Source organism: Ornithorhynchus anatinus, chromosome 17 (assembly GCF_004115215.2).
Source record: "Ornithorhynchus anatinus isolate Pmale09 chromosome 17, mOrnAna1.pri.v4, whole genome shotgun sequence".
Taxonomy (NCBI): Eukaryota; Metazoa; Chordata; class Mammalia; order Monotremata; family Ornithorhynchidae; genus Ornithorhynchus; species Ornithorhynchus anatinus.
The window spans coordinates 31,739,793-31,756,570 of record NC_041744.1 but is presented as its reverse complement, the minus strand read 5'-3'; the positions used below and the strand labels follow the sequence as shown (position 1 = coordinate 31,756,570).

At 37.5% G+C, this 16,778-nt stretch overlaps 1 protein-coding gene across 6 annotated transcripts in view; it reads right to left on the bottom strand.

Moving 5' to 3' along the window:
• EPHA6 (EPH receptor A6) overlaps positions 1–16,778 on the bottom strand; it is a 371,578-nt gene that overhangs the window by 145,209 nt on the left and 209,591 nt on the right. For 5 of the 6 annotated variants that reach the window (XM_039914480.1, XM_039914479.1, XM_039914478.1 and 2 more), the window contains one exon: positions 3,045–3,169. The exons of the other annotated variant lie outside the window; for it this stretch is intronic. In XM_039914480.1, the coding sequence (XP_039770414.1) occupies positions 3,045–3,169 (125 nt within the window). The remainder of the gene's footprint in view (positions 1–3,044; positions 3,170–16,778) is intronic. 6 annotated transcript variants of the gene reach the window in all.

Genomic DNA, 16,778 nt, shown 5'->3' with positions numbered 1-16,778 from the left:
CTGACTGATGAAAGATAGTACTTTTAGATTCTTTGAGCACATTTCCATAAAAGAAAGGGAAGCAACTGGGAACAAATAAAATTTTGCCCAAAGGCAGGTACTATTTTTAATTTCAAAACTTCCTTTCCTAAATTATAGCCATCTTTTGTTGTTGTTTTAAAACCAGAATGAAACAAAATCCAGGAGTTTCTTAAAGAATCTTCAGAGGAATAATGAGAGATGCAGCAGTCCAGGGTAAGTTGTAAGTTACAGAATATGCAAGTATTAAATATCACAACTCCTAATTCACACTGGACAAGTTGTTAGCCACCATGGAAAAACTATATTCGTCTATATCTGCTTAAGCACTTAGAAAATTAATTTAACATGCATTATCTGAAAGAAACTGTTTAAGTAAGGAACGGAAAGCAAGGACAGGGTTAAGCAGCAATTCAACTGACTATGCTCTGCACAGCCCAGTTACATCTGTTCCTATCAAAAGCATTTGCCCGAGGGAAAAAATGAAAACAGAGTTGGTCAGGAGTTAGACTGCTGCCCTTCTATGACATTTTCTATGTGGAAGTTTTAATAGAAGCTTCACGTTTGAGGATACAATTGAATAAAATTGTCAGGGAACCACTAGGTTTTATGTTGTTCCTACCTTTCTCTTTGTACTCTAATTTATTTTCCTTGCAAGTTAGATTTATCTTAATATGTTAGTTGTTACTTATCCAGATAGTCGATCATTTTCATGTTATTAGTAGCTTCAGGGTTTACTGAATTCGAGCATTATTGCTATTTTCTAATTCTGGTTTTCATTTATTACATCTTGAACTTAATATGTGAAGAATGGTTTGCTTACAAAATATTTTTCCCTGATACACAAGTTTTCAGCTTCTGGTCCATCTGTAATTAAACTTCCACTGCACCAGAAAGATTATTTTTGTACCCACTTGGCAAATGCAGAATCTGAGACCCAATCAGATGGATTCATCTGCTTGTCATTAAGGTAGGGAGATCTGGGAGACCAGGAGCTCTTGGCTGCTAATTCCAGATATTGCTCAACAGATTATGCTCTTCTCTTTCAGAATAAAAACTCGGCATAACACTATCTAGTCCAAGGGAAATTAAATTAGTTCTTTAAGCAAGGCTACATTTTATCAATTCAATTCATTTTACATGCATTACCACCTAACACCTCTTTTGAGAATTGAATGCTTCAGAATATTTCACAGTTGGCTGTCAAAGACTGAAGTTCCCTCTCCCGCTAGCTGTAAAATTTCTATCAACTGGGAAAAGATATTGCAAATGCCTTCTTTGTCCATTTTAATGCCTGACCATATCATTCATCAACCTCAATGCCAAAAATATTCAGATAACTGCTAGGCTGATTTTTTTGGATAAGATTAATGCCAAATGAAATGTGGAAAAAATTGAAATGTTTTCGCTTATTAAAAAATACTTTTAAAACTAAATTATAAAGTGGCAGTGTTAAAATCTCAGGGACAAGAACACCACCCAACAAATATTTCTGACAATCCTATTACACCTTAGACAAGCACCATGAACCCCGTGAGCACTCAGAAATGCTGAAGAAAGAAGAGGAAGATTGCATAGAGAATGATAAGCCACAGGTTCAAATTTTAGTGGCCCCATCTCTATTTCCCCTTCTAATATGATGGCAGTGGAGAAGCTACTGCCTATGCCCCAACTCCTTTATCAGGCATATTTTTCATGCACAATAGATCCAGAGGCCTACACATACACCAAATAGTCCTCTAGACTGTAAGTTATTTTTAGCAACTCTATTGTATTTTTCTAGATGTTTAGTACAGTGCTCTGGACACAGTAAGCACTCAATAAATACCACTTATTAACTGACAGTCCCACATCTTTCTTGTGCCCATGCTCTGTGACACTTTTAAATTCATTTGCATTTGGTCAGGATTGTCCTCTTGGCTGTAGGGCTAGAAATGCCCTGTTTTATTTCTGGTTACTGGTTGTAGTAGTTCTGCATTTCATTTTTTGTTTGACTTACTGCCTAATCTGCTGAGAGACCACAAAAAAACAGCAGAGCATGTACAAAAATGGTTTACTTCATAGCATGCTGTGGTACCAGTATCAGACACACATTTATAATGCTTCGGTAACTTTCTGTGACTGACTGTGGATACAGAGACAAAGTAAAGGCAAAGCCAAGCAGATGATAAAGGCAAGGTTGCAAAAGAGGCCTAAAAGCAGAGAAAATGAAATGAAGTTTTGTTGTGAGAAAAATGAATGTAAGACTTTCAGGTTATCTGCAAACTAATATAATTTTGGCACAACTTTGTAGCTCTCATTTCCTCCTTGCAAATTTCTGACCTGAACACTGATCACCTACTATATCAGTGCATGGGAGTCTGGAACCACTTACTAATCATTATCCTCCCTCCTGTTCTCCCCAAGCAGAAGGATCAATGTAGCAGCAGCCTGGAGAAGCTTCAGGAAAGAACATCCTGGCCCAGAAACAGAGAGGTCAATGGAGCCAGGCTTAGCTCAGGCAAGCTTTTCACTGGCCCTTCTGCCAAATTCTCTTTAAGGTTCCCTTAGTTCAACATCCTCTGGCCTTCCACTCCAAATACCAGTAACTTTCCTCCTACATCTTATGCTCCAAATCACAGTGGCGTTCTCCAAACATCCAAAGAAAATGATTATCTTATTTCATATTACATCACTATAATTAAAGCAATTGTAAAATACTTCACTGAATTCAAGTATCATTTCACAGCCCTATAAATGTCAGGTCAGCAGGTGAACTACTTGCAACTACGTGGTAAACCTCACTATAAAATGCTGAAAGAAAGAGAGAGATACAGATATTGTAATCTTCCACTTTTATCTGACACAAAACAAGACAGTCATTAACAAAGCAAAAACAGAACAGTGAATCAGAAGAAACTGAAAGAAAACATTGCTTACAAGGATTAAGCCAAGAAAGAACAAGGATCAATGTCAGATAGCATTTTAAAATACTATAACATGTCAATCTTTTTATTTTTTTGTCTGGAGCTCTATATAAGACCTACTTTCTCATAGTACTTGATCTCGTAGTCCAGGATGGCTCCATTGGTAAAGTCAGGCTCTTGCCATGAGAGAGCAATGCTATTTTGGGAGGCCCAGTCCTTCCTTACCATACCTATCAAGGAGGGTGCTGAAAGGGAAAGAGAATAACTAAGGGTTAATAGGAAAGCAGTTCCACAGCCTTTTCTTTCAAACTTAGCCTCTCAGCAAAATTGTTAAGGATGGCACATATAACTGATGACTTGCCTTGACAACATATAACTTGCCTTGGATGTCAGCCTTGGGATTCTCTTACAATATATTAAACATTAAAATACATGAAAAAAACTCCACCACCAGGATTCAATGAAACACAAAACAATCCAAGAATGGGAATAGCATCTACCACTTTGGAATTTCTTTAAAAAATGGTTTTGTCTAATTTCCTAATGCTCACTAAGCTGGGCTTCTACATCTTGAGTATTCAGAAACCAGCAAAGAGTAAATATAATAATTCCCAATTCTGGTTTGAATGCACCTTTCTTCTGAAGAATTCCTGGTATTATAAAATTTTTTTAGGTCTTATATACACACATAGACACACATGATATTTATAAGGATCCTTGTGGTTGGTTGACTGGAAATTTGTATTAGTGTGAGTGGGTATGGCTGCTAAAATTCATGTGTAAATCACAAGCCTTTTCAATTGTGCATTTTTGTACATGCTATACACAGGTGTGGATGCTGTGTCATTCCTCCCTCTTGGTGTCACATTCTTAAATTCTCTAATCCAGTACAGTCACATTATGCCTGACTGCAAATGTACATGCATGTGAGAAATTTTCTGGTGTGTGCTGTGTATGGGGATATATTACCAATGAAAATATTTAGCCTTAACATCTATGACCTAAGTATCTCTTTCATATTTAAATATCTCACCCTCTCTCTCTATACAATGTGTACTTTATAGGCTCTAAAGCAATTGAAGTCTTATCATTAACACATCTAAAATATTAGTTTTCTAATTGTTCTTTTCATTTTTATGAATCCATGACAGCTAATGGAAAGCATTTGAGATTGTGTGTCAGGAGACCAAGGTTCTAATCACAAATCTGCCACTTGCCTACTTTGTGACCATGGGCAAATCACTTAATCTCTGGGACTCAGTTTCCTCATTTGAAATTTGGTAATAAAATACCTGTTCTGCATCCCTCTCAGACTATGAGCCTCATATAGGACAGGGAATATGTCCAATATTAATATATTGTACCTAACTCAGTACAAAGTTTGGACACATTTTAAGTGTTTAATAAATTCCATCATTATTACTTACTATATCATTACTTAATAGTACCATTATTATCATTATTACTTAAATATATTTAAGCACGTGTACTACAAAGATATATTTTATCTATCTGTTTTTGGACAGAACTATTACTACTGACAGTGGGATTCTCTCTAGGCACCTAAGTATGGCTTAAAAAATATGGTCCAGCATTGTTTATGGCAGGCCTGACTCTGTATTCAGTACTGTGCCCTCACAGCCCAATTTTCAAGAAACCTTGCTCTAGGAAAGCATACTCTCTCCCCAATTTCCACCCACCAAGCTGGTCAGCTGGTCCACTGTTATGTCTTATTATTTGAGACTACTCTATATGAATGAAGAAATAAGATTATATTATACTAACTAAATTCAGATGCTAGAAAGTTTATGCTTGCACTTCAATCCCAATAGCTGATAGAACAGTGCCATGACCTACATATTTGAGCAAGACACTATGAAATCTGGGTTCTCATTCCTATTAAAACCCTACTTAATCTGAAAATATAGGTACATCATGTCAGTTAGGTAAAATGGGAAATAGCATTCTTATCCATTGGTTTTGAACACTGACCAGAATTATATATAATATCAACTACAACCTAGCCCACAAGCTTTGCTCCTGTAATGCCAATCTACTTACTGCAACTTGATCTCATCTACCTCACAGCCAATCACTCATCCATATCTTCCCTTTGACCTGGAACTCCTTTTCCCTTCACATATGACAGTCCACCACTCTCCTCACCTTCAAATTCTTACTTAAAATCACACCTCCTTGAAGAGGCTTTCCCAAGCCTTCATCTCCCCTATTCCCTTTCCCTTCTATGTCATATATGCCCTTGGCATTTGAACACTTTTCGCATCACTGTCACCCAACCCTCAGCTTCACAATATTTAAGTACATTTCTGAAATTTATTTTAATGTCTGCCTCCATCCTCCAAAAGTGTAAGCTCCTTGTTGGCAGAGAACATGCCTCTGGAGAGAGAACACATAAGCAGCATGGCCTAGTGGCAAGAGCATGGATTTAGGAGTCAAAGGACATGGGCTCTAATTCTGACTCTGCCACTTGTCTGCTGTGTGACCTTGGGCAATTCACTTCATTTTGCTGGGCCTCAGTTCCATGTGGAAAATGGGATTTAAGACTGTGAGCTTCATGTGGGTCAACCTGATTACCTTGCATCCACCCCAGTACTCAGTACAGTGCTTGGCACAGAGTAAGCACTTAAACACCATCATATTATTATTACCAACTCTGTTGCTTATACTCTCCTAAGTACTTAGTACAGTACTGAATACATACCACTGATTGATTGACTGAAAAGCCTATGTTGGCCATTCCTTCTTAATTAGCAAATATGATCAAACTGGTGAAAAACTGACATAATTGTGCCCAAATTAAAGATGATTTTTTTGGGAGGGGTCTACCAAACTCTGTCATAGTGACCACCAACTGCATTGTACTCTCCCAAGCACTTAGTATCATGCACACACTAAGTACTCAATAAATACCATCAATTGATGGTTTATGGCTCAGTGTAAAAAAAAAGTATAGTGTAAAAGTAAGCAATTATATATTAAACCTAATATAGACCTCAAGATATGTTATGTAGGATTCATTTTAGACTGTAAATTATTTAGTTTTTTTAATACCATCTGAATTCATTTGCTAATTCTCTACTCAAAGACTTCCTTTGATTGAGTAGTTGTATAGGGATAAGAACTAGTACTAGTCCACATTTTAGACAGAATTATGTCTCCTGAATTTAATACAAGATGTACCTTCACCAATATTCACAGTGTCCTGAAATATTTACAGGTTATAAATCAGAAAATAATCTTTTGGAAAACATGCCAGTTTTAGACTAATGACATTCTTATCAAATTACAAACAGTACAAACTAGCATACACATCAACTCAAAAGGCTAGAGATGACTGAAGATGATAAGAGGAGATAGAACAGTGACTTTAGAATTCTTCTCTATATTGACAGACCAATTCATTTTATTGAGAAATGATGCTACTCAAATAATACACATTATTGGAATAAGCCAACCTGTGGATGAATATGGAGAAAAAATGCATTTGCTTCCTGCCATGCAAGATATATTCTATTGAATGAAACATTCTATTCAGCATATAAATACAATACAACCAGCATCTTCTTAATTGGAATATATCCCTATGGAAAGCAACATGAACACATTAATGTATCAACCCAGATTATCAGAGGAATACTAACAAGGAAGCTTTAGTCCAAATGACTGCATAAATTGACTTGGAAAAGAAGGAATGCACAAAACATTCAGCTATCAATAAAAAGACAGGGAAGATTAATTCATTTAGCATCCATTAACGAGAGAGCAAACAGACTGTAGTGAATTAAGAACTACACAGTAAGAAACCGTCAGTTCACATCCGTTAAAATTGCCAAGAACAAATCTGCAGATAGTAGCAAATCGGCTGCAGAAATGGACTGCCGAATATCCAGTGATGCCTACTGCTGATTCAGATACCCAACTTAAAATGGACTTCTAGAAATTTGTTGCCTAAATTACTTCATGAAAGTATCAAATCATATACCATCATTCTTATTTTTAGTGTCTGATAAAGTTAATCTTTTCTATCTTCTATCAACATAGAAAGATGTGTCCTTCCCAAGTGTGTCAATTTAAACATCTCCACGTTTACAGTCTCAAACTGTGGTGAAGCCAACTATTCCTTTGAGCAGGTGCATGGATGTAGTTTCTCTTCCAGGTTTAAATGTATGAGGAGATGGCACATTGTCTGATGCTTCTCAGAACATTACTACCCTCTGGCACCTAACTATCCTTTCAATGTCTATGCCCAATGTTCTCTTCCTCTCTGTTTGCCTCCATTTATCCAGCGTTATAAGAGTTCTGACAGTCACTGTCATGTTCTTTTTAAAAATCCATTTCAATCTCTTTTTGCAGTCTCCACTATCCATCCTACCTGTTAAGAGTGGGGCACACCTGTGAAAGGTCCCCAAGCGATATCTTGAAAAACAATACACACCTTTCATTTTGCGACTGCAAGTCATTTTGTTTGGCTCTACTGGGGTGGTTGATTTGGCATACTGTTATTCTTATATTTAGTGCCTGATGCCAGTTCATCTTTTCTATCTTTGGAGTAACTCATCGTAGCAGCAAAATAACAGAGCGAATGCCATCAGCTCATCCACAACTACATTGCTTGACCTGCACTTGAAATGTTTTCTACCATAGCAGTTAGAGTTCATATAATACTGATCTATACAACTGACAAGTAAATGGCTCTTCAAGAACCATGGCTCTCGGTTCATTTCCTGTAGTCCTCTGACAGCATACCTTTAAGTAGATGTTTTTGGATTATTAGTCTGCACTGCGGTGTATCTTTAAATAAAACATCCAAGTTCACCCTTGGGTAGAAGGGTGGGAAGGGAGAATAATGCTTGCTTTTCTGGCATTTTATATTTCATTCTCCATAAAGCATCTAATTACACAATGCTATAATTATCACTAAGCATATCTCCGGCTGGACTAATTCTCCTTTTCTTGGGAAAGAACTCTTAGGCTTTATTCTTTTGTCTCATGCCCATTCCCCTTAAATGGCTAGTTGGGCCCTGTCTTCTCAGTGGTTTGTTCCACTGACAGTGGCTTCCTGGCTCTACCCTGTACTTTGTAATTGGAGACTACGGGTCAGTTCTTGGCCCCTCTTAGGTCTCAGATCACTAATCTGCTGAATGGGAGATTGCTTTACAAGTCCTTGACTGAAGAGTAACTTCCAGCTTCTGAGAAGTAACGTGAGCTCTGGAAGAGAGGAACTTGAAAATGATCCAATTTAGGTTGGAATTTTTAGCTGTTTGCTCCAGCCTCCACAAGGCAACGGAAGCCCTAAATAACAAGACTCTGAGGTAATCAAGAGGTTTGTGGAGGCTTGAATACTTCAGAGACCTGCACAACTCCTCCATTTCCAGAATTGCATTTGCAGTTGGTCAGTATAGTTTACAGGAAAAAGATGAGAAACCCCTCAACCATTTCATGAGTATTCTCTTAATCATCTTACTTACATAGCATTCATAAATTATATTTTCTTTAGTGGATTATTTGGGGTAAACATTCATTTTATGGAACATTATAGTCATAAATCATTTTCTTCAATTAATGTGCATATTCAATTGCCTGGTAAACAAATACAATATTTTATTGTTAACTTGTTTGTAGTCACAGGGAAGGAAAGAAATACCACTAACTATAATTGGGATATGATTTTAAATTTTTTTGGCTTTTAGAACTGGTTAGAAACAATGATTAGAAGCAGTCATTGAAGACTATAAAAGCTATTTTAAGATAATAACCAGGGGTCAAAAATTCAACATTTGAAAGACTTAAGATAAACTACAATGATTTTTGAATGTTATTTATATGTGTTTTTAACAGCCCTCTTCAACAGGTTGGGGCTTTGTATCAAACCCAAGTGATACAATTTCTCATAAAATATAAACTACTTCATGGGTGTTAACTCACCCTCCTTTAGACATTACATCCTTTTCAAACATAGGGTAATTCTGCACTGTCAAGTAGTAAGGGAATACTTGAGTGCAGAGTGAGTAAAATGCTCTGTAATAATCACTTGATAAAGTGCAAGGACAGCCAAAACACATTCCCTGCTCATAATGAATTTACAATCATTCAATCAGTGGTACTGATTGAGTGCTCTACAATGTGCAGAGCATTGTACTGCTTGGGAGGGATCAATATAACAGACTTGACAGATGATTCTTACTGAAAGCATATCTCCTCCAAGAAGAAAGCATATCTCTTCCCTGTTTAAATTCTCCCTCCACCCACCTTTCCACTTCTCCCACTTGCTTCTGCATCACACTGACTTGTTCTCTTTCTTATTCCCCCTCCCAGCCCCACAGCACTCACGTACATATCTCTAACAATTATATCAATGCCTGTTTCCCCCCTCTACACTGTAAACTCATTGTGGGCAGGGAATGTGTGTTTATTGTTGTATTGTAATAATAATGTTGGTATTTGTTAAGCGCTTACTATGTGCAGAGCACTGTTCTAATTGCTGGGGTAGATACAGGGTAATCAGGTTGTCCCACGTGAGGCTCACAGTTAATCCCCATTTTACAGATGAGGTAACTGAGGCACAGAGAAGTGAAGTGACTTGCCCACAGTCACACAGCTGACAAGTGGCAGAGCCGGGAGTGGAACTCATGATCTCTGACTCCGAAGCCGAGCCTATTTCCACTGAGCCACACTGTTTCCCTATTGTACTCCCCCATGCGCTTAGAACAGTGTTCTGCACATAGTAAGCGGTCAATAAATACTATTCAATGAATTACTACAATACAGAAGATGAGCAAGATCTCTGCCCACCAGGAACTTACAGACAACAGGCTAATAATAACAACAATGATAACTGTGGTATTTGTTAAGCCCTTACTATGTGCCGGGTGGTGGGTTAGATACAAGTTAATCAAGATAATCACAGTCCCCATTCCTTATCTATTGTTTATCTCTCTCTTTTTCTATTTTTTTGTTATTTGTTAAGCATTTACTGTGTGCCAGGCACTGTACTAACAGCTGGGGTAGACACAAGATAATCAGGTGGGACATAGTCCATGTCCCACATGTGGCTCTGTCTTCAAACCCATTTTACAGATGTGGTAATAAAGACACAGAGAAGGTAAGTGACCTGGCCAAGGTCACAAAGCAGGCAAGTGGAAAAGCCAGTATTAGAATCCAGGTCCTTGTGACTTCCAGGCCCATGCTCTATTCATTAGGTCATGCTGCTTCTGTTGCTGCCAACTCCTTTCCCAGACTTGATGTATGTAGCTCTGGATCATCTTTTCATACACACAAATTACTACTAAAATCATTAATTCTGTTGTCTGTCAAATAATAGTAATTTTTGATCATTTATTCTGTGCAAAGTACTGTACTAGCACCTGAGAGAATTCAATAGAATCACTACATTCAAGATTTTACAGTCTAAGAACTAAATAATATTATTTAGGTGTTGGTTTGTAAGTGGGTACTCTAGGCATGCATATATATATATATATATATATATATATATATATATGTATATGTATATATGTGTATGCAAACACTCAGCAGTTCAGATTTCTGGCCCAGTAGGAAAGCAATAGTATGGAATTTGGGATTATATTTTCAACAAGTTTTTTTTAAAAAAATTATCTTTATTGGGGCTAATAAAGATTTTCAGAGCTGAAGTCAGGGTGCTTTTCAAGCCACCCCTTTGAATTTGATTTCAGTGTATTTGTGCTCAACTCCAGGTTGCTGTTTTTTATTGATACATGTTGCTTGTTTTTAAATTCACTCTGCTAATGAAGGAGGGTAATTGTATAGTTGCAAGGTAAGTGTCCACTGTACGCTCAGACAGGGGTATGTCCATAATTCCACTGCAATTCTGTTTCTGAAGGTCTTTTAAGAGAACACTTGATTTTTACAGTGTGAAATTTATTTGCACTGTGAGACCATCTTCCTGCTCTGAAACTTTCTGAACTTTCACTTTCTGGAAAGTCGTTATTAAATTGTGCATGCTTATAGACAGCATAATGCTTCTTAGCAATACACACTGGGCTGCATCTCTTCATGCACTGTATTTCTTCTTATCAGTTGTTAATGGTAATACATGTACAATATTATCTATTTATTTCCATAGTGCCTATCCCTAGTCTCTGGGAACCCAGAAATAGATATCAAGCTTATACATAATAAGAAATCTGCTTTATTTTCATTTTCTCAGATATCACATCATCTTCCATGCCATCTCTGAATAAATTCATTCTGTACTTGTCAATATTCATGAAAAGCTCAATGCCAGAGAAATAAGAAATCTCTTAAAAAAAAAGTTTTATTTAGGTCATATTTCTGTTTCAGCAAAGTTATCTCGGGAAGCAGCATGGCCAAGCAAAAAGCACAGGCCCAGAAATGAGAGGTCCTGTGTTCTAATCCTAGTTCTGTCACTTGTCTTCTGTGTGACCTTGGACAAGTGACTTTACTTTTCTGTGCCTCAGCTACCTCATCTGTAAAATGGAGATTAAGACCGTGAGGCCCATGTGGGACACGGTCCAACTTAATTATTTCATATCTTTGCCATTGCTTAGTACAGGGCTTTGCACATAGTAAACCCTTACATACTATAAATAATATTTTTATTGGAAAAATTGTTATTGCTCTACTTTAAAAATGGTTCCAAATGGTTATGAATTTTGTGCTTAGAAAATACATTTTGGGTCCTATCCAACACATTTTTTTCTTTAGATTTTAAAGCATTAGGCACGGGGAGTGTTTGGACTACATCACACTCTCACTGATGAGCCAACTAAAGCTTAACAATTAATAATTGACATATTTTTCAAGTGTTTACTACCTGCCAAGCACTGTACTATGTGCTGAGGAAGATACAAGTTAATCAGTTTGACAAAATCCCTATGACATCCTGGGCTCAGAGTCTAAGGGAGGTGGGGGGCAGAACAAGTACTGAATCCCCATTTCACAGATGAGGAAAATGAGGCAAAGAGAGTTAAACTCTCTCCATTTGAAGAGGAATCTAATCCCAGCTATAATGAATCAATATCCTGGAGAAAACTCTTGCAGTGGACCTGCCTTACCACAATAGTTCTACTGAAGAAAAGAACCCCAGGATAAAAACAAACAGAAAATGGCCAACACTCAGAGCTTGTGCCAACCAATTCTACTGTACTGTACCCTCCTCCCAAGAGCTTAGTAGAGTCCTTTGCACACAGTAAGTGCTCAATAAATACCAGTGATTGGTCAGCTTAAAAGAATCCAGGATATCTTACTGCCAAGAGATTGCATTCTCAAAACTTTGCACATTTATACCTGGCAGATTTTGGCAAAAGCGAACTGTACCACAATCCTGCCTATGGCATGCAAACTGAGTTAGGGAGCGTGCATGTAATGGGAGGAAGTCAAGTCAGCATCTACTTCACTACAGCTGTTTCCCTTGGTGCAAATAGAAACAATAGCTGGAGCACCCACTGAGTGCAATGCACTGCAATAAGTGCTGGGGCAGACATGAGTGACAAATAAGATAAACTTCCTGACCACAAATGGCCATAGAAAAATATGGGTTAGGTTTATAAAACTCACCCTAGGCTCCTAGAGTAATTATTTAATGATATAATTTATTTTAGGAATAAAGTTAATCTGTTCAGGAAACTTCCTCTGGAGAAGTCTCCTTTTTCACTTTTTTCTGCTTATGGCTTGGCAGGTTGCTCCAGAACCCAATTCCTATCTTTACACTCACTTCTTGTCCTCTAACTAGGCACTAAGCACTAACATGGTGCCAGTGAGTGATGTGTTAGCAGCTACTGGAAGTAAATCACCATCCATAGTAGCTACAGCAAAAAACACTTTATTAATGATGAGCCAGAATGACACAGCATGGTCAGCACTATGTCTAGACTTAATAAGACCTGCAGTATTATTTCTTAAAAGTTTTTTTCAATAGACCCTGCCTTTTTAATTTCTTTCTTATGGCCCTATGACTGGATGATTTAATGTGTTCACTGTAGCTTGTCTTCTCACTACTGTTTCCAGTAATTTATACCACCTATCCTTGCTGGCATTATTTAATTCTGCGGGGTTTTGGGAAACTGTTCATATGATGGATCCTATAAGAAGTTATACTGCACTACAAAATATGGGACCAAAACTATGTTCAAATTAGACCACTGTAGCAATCTGCTGACCTTATTATTGCCTGTCAAGATTGGGGAAATAGAGAATATGTTGCATCAGTATTTTCCAGGAATTTAATATGGGCTGCTCAACAACTTCCCAAGGGCTCAGAAAAACTTGGACTAAGAATTAGAACCATTACTACAGCAGGCAGAAAACCTTGCTCTGCCTCTCAGTTCAGAGCCCACACACCTCCTTCCTTACATTATTGCCATGAGATCATCATCAGGACCAGCATATGGTCAATCTCCCAGAAAAAGGCTGCTGCAGGTTCTACATGGAGATTATGCATCTACCAATTTGGGATCCAAGCTGAAGGGTTTGTTTATCATATGACAGAACTTCCCAATACAAAATATTTTGCCTGTCTACAGAATTGTCCTCACATATTAGTTTTATTCAGCTTCGTCTCAGATGAAAGATCACAAGTTAACGTGTAGTTATAGAATTCTTATTAGGCAAAAATCTTTTCAAACTATCTGCTAATTAATCTGTTAAATGCCCCCCAAATCCCCTCCTTCCCTGGGGTCAATTACGGGTCTCTCCCTGGCCCACCTCCTATGACACAGTCCCTGCCCCACATCGGCTGACGCAGGCCAGATCACTGGAAGGGGCACTGTCTGGAAGTCCAGGAAATGTTTTGAAAATGGCACTGATATGGGCACCAGCATGTCAACCGTGAAGAAGAGAATGAAAAGGACTGAGCTGCCTGACTCTCTCATCCTTCCTCATCTCCTTATGCTGCTTATGTGGCCCCTCCCTCCACCTACCCCTTCAGGGCTGGCTTAATTGAGGGAGGTTGAAACCAGGCCTGGCAGGATGGCCAGAGGAAAAGACAGCCCCTGTTTAATTGTTCAATCACTTTTTAAAATCACCTGGAATAACAAGTTGATATGAAAATTAGCCAGCCAAACTGACAAAAGATGGCCTCATTCTTATGGAACTGCCCTACAGAAGTCACATATCTTCAATTATATCTTTAGAACAACTGCCCAGAAGAGCACTTTCAAAAAAATACAAATATTAGTCAAAATGATTGCTTAACAAAGATAATGAATTAATCATTTTAATGTTTAAGGAAAATGAGCAACTGAAGAATAAGAATCACACTCCTTTTCACAGGAAGGGGCAAATGTTTATACAATTTCATGGCAATATAGGAAGCTTAATATTTAATATTCTCTAATCTAATATTCTCTTTAATATTCTCTAATCAAAGCTTTTTGTAGCCAACGAAAAACTCCTACTTTCTGGTTCATTTTCCTTAGTGCATTTGAGCTGTAACTCCCCATCTCACCATTTTAGGATCATCTCTATATCTGCACTATACACAAAATTCAGGAAGTTCCAATGATTCCATATTTAAGAACTCACAGCACTGTTGAATTAATAGATATGTTTTGGAAAAGGATCGACCATCTAATTAGACAGTGACAGAAATGGGACACAGCAGGTGAAATGTGACATTAACTTCCTTGAATCCATGTGCTATGTGTCTAAATCTTGACATTGTATATGCTTGTCACTAATATATCTGTTTGATTTATTAGTGTAATGCAGGTGAAGAAAATGGTTATAAAATGCTAGCTTTTTCAACCTAACAGTATAAGACAAGAGCATGGACATTTTCTATATTTCAGAGACCTTGGAGTTTTAAAAAATATATATACACATCTATTTTATTTTGGAATTTTATGTGAAATTCAATTGTAACTGAGATATCAGCAAGCTATTTAAGGACAATAATGCATCAGATAGTTTTATGAAATTGCTTCTACAAATGAAGAATAATTTCTAGATTATATTTGTCAAGAAGAAATGCATTCTTTCAGTGATTCTATTGCAACCCTAGTGTGCTTCGGCACATTCAGGTACATTCAGGTAAATTCAGGTACATTTTATGTCTATCAGACTTCAAATTTAAAGCAAGCTACAGATTTTTAAAAAGGAGATTGAAAAATAAACTTTTCTTGTCCCACATTAAAGAGAAAACAGAAGCAATTGTGTAATTTCCTGCTAGAATATTTTCCATTCTCTTCCAGTAATGGACCTTACTCAGGGGAAAATGTACAATAGTCAGGCCATGTTTGGGTTCAAACATAGAACCCAAGTTCTATTTCCAACTCCAGCATTTGCCAGCTGTGTGACATTGGGAATGTCAGTCTCAGTGCCTCAATTTCTTTATCTGTAAAGTAAGAGTAAAAAAATCTGTCCCCTTCTTTCACTGAAAATAATAATTACTATATAACATGTATATTCAAATGAACATTCAATTTTGCTTCTTCTGGTTCCATTCCTCATGAATATTTCTACTTCCTTGACTAGAGTGTACAGGGTAGATGCCTTGTGCTTCTGTTATACTTCCCTAGCACAGTACTCTGCATTGCACCCAAAATGCTCTCAAATGCCTACAACTAAGAAGTCAGGGCTAGAGAGAGAGATTTGAGAGGCATCCACATAGAGATGATAGTTGAGCCACTGGAGAGGATGAACTCTCTGAGCAAGTGATGATAAAGTGAGAAGAGCAAGGGATCTAGAAAGAACCCTGGGAGATAGCCACACAATCTGGGCAAATTAGGGTATTCTGCTTGGGAGATACTTCAAATTGAGAAATGAAAATTCAGCTTTGACTATGTGTTTGCTACCATCCAATTAAGCAGAGTTTCTCTATAGATTCTTGGCCACTTTCTTCCCTCTCTTCTATCTACACCCCGCGCAGGCAGCCCCCTTCATGTCCACAAGGAAATATATGAGAAGTTGCTAAATATTTTAGAGGGGTGGGAAACCTCTACTGCTAATATTCATATGGGTGATAAACAGATCTCTCTACAGTACAATCAGTAAGATATACCCATATTCCTAGCAGGGCACCAAGAAAAGCACTGTGGGGTTGTTTCTGTTGAATGATTAGAGAAATAATGAAATACAATGGCAGGCACACTGGCACCATTCTTAGTTCAAACCTGGAAACAGAACACACGGGCTCTCAGGAGGAAGGCACATTCAAAAGCAGGCCCATCGGCCAGGTGCCCCTACAGCTGGTTTAAACATTTATGGCAGCCCAGCCATGTGGGAGACTGTTTTTATCATTGATCAAATAACGAAGCAGGGAGTTGACATCAGCACAGTTTCCCTCTCATTTTCTCCAGTTTGCAATTGCTTTTCTGGGTGCTTTTTCTATTATTCTCAAACAATGCACTGTACAAGGAGAAGAAAAAAAAGGCACAAAATGAAGTTTTTACAGTTCCCTAGAGCATCTCCAAGTATTTGAAAAGTGTCTTCCCTAATATATATTTCCTTTTTATAATGATCATTATGCTAATTAGCCAGCTAGAATAAATATAGTTCTCATGGGTGTTCATTCATGAGCATGCCCTGATTTTAATAAACACTATGCCATTAGAAATAATTACTGTGGCTTGTGTTGTATTGTTTTGTCTCCATTACAATGCAATATTATGGCATGCTAAAGGCCAAATTTTATCAGCTATAGATTAAGAATAGAAAAATGAATAATTTCATTGATTACTATAAATTAAAGTTCAAGCTGATAATTCATGACCTCCTGCTTTCCTCTACCACCTTTACTCTTTTCTGAGAGGGAGGAGAAATAATAAAAAACAAAAGAAAAATGCAATAACTTTCAGCTAATTTAAATGTTCTGCTTGAGTGACCTTCAGATTC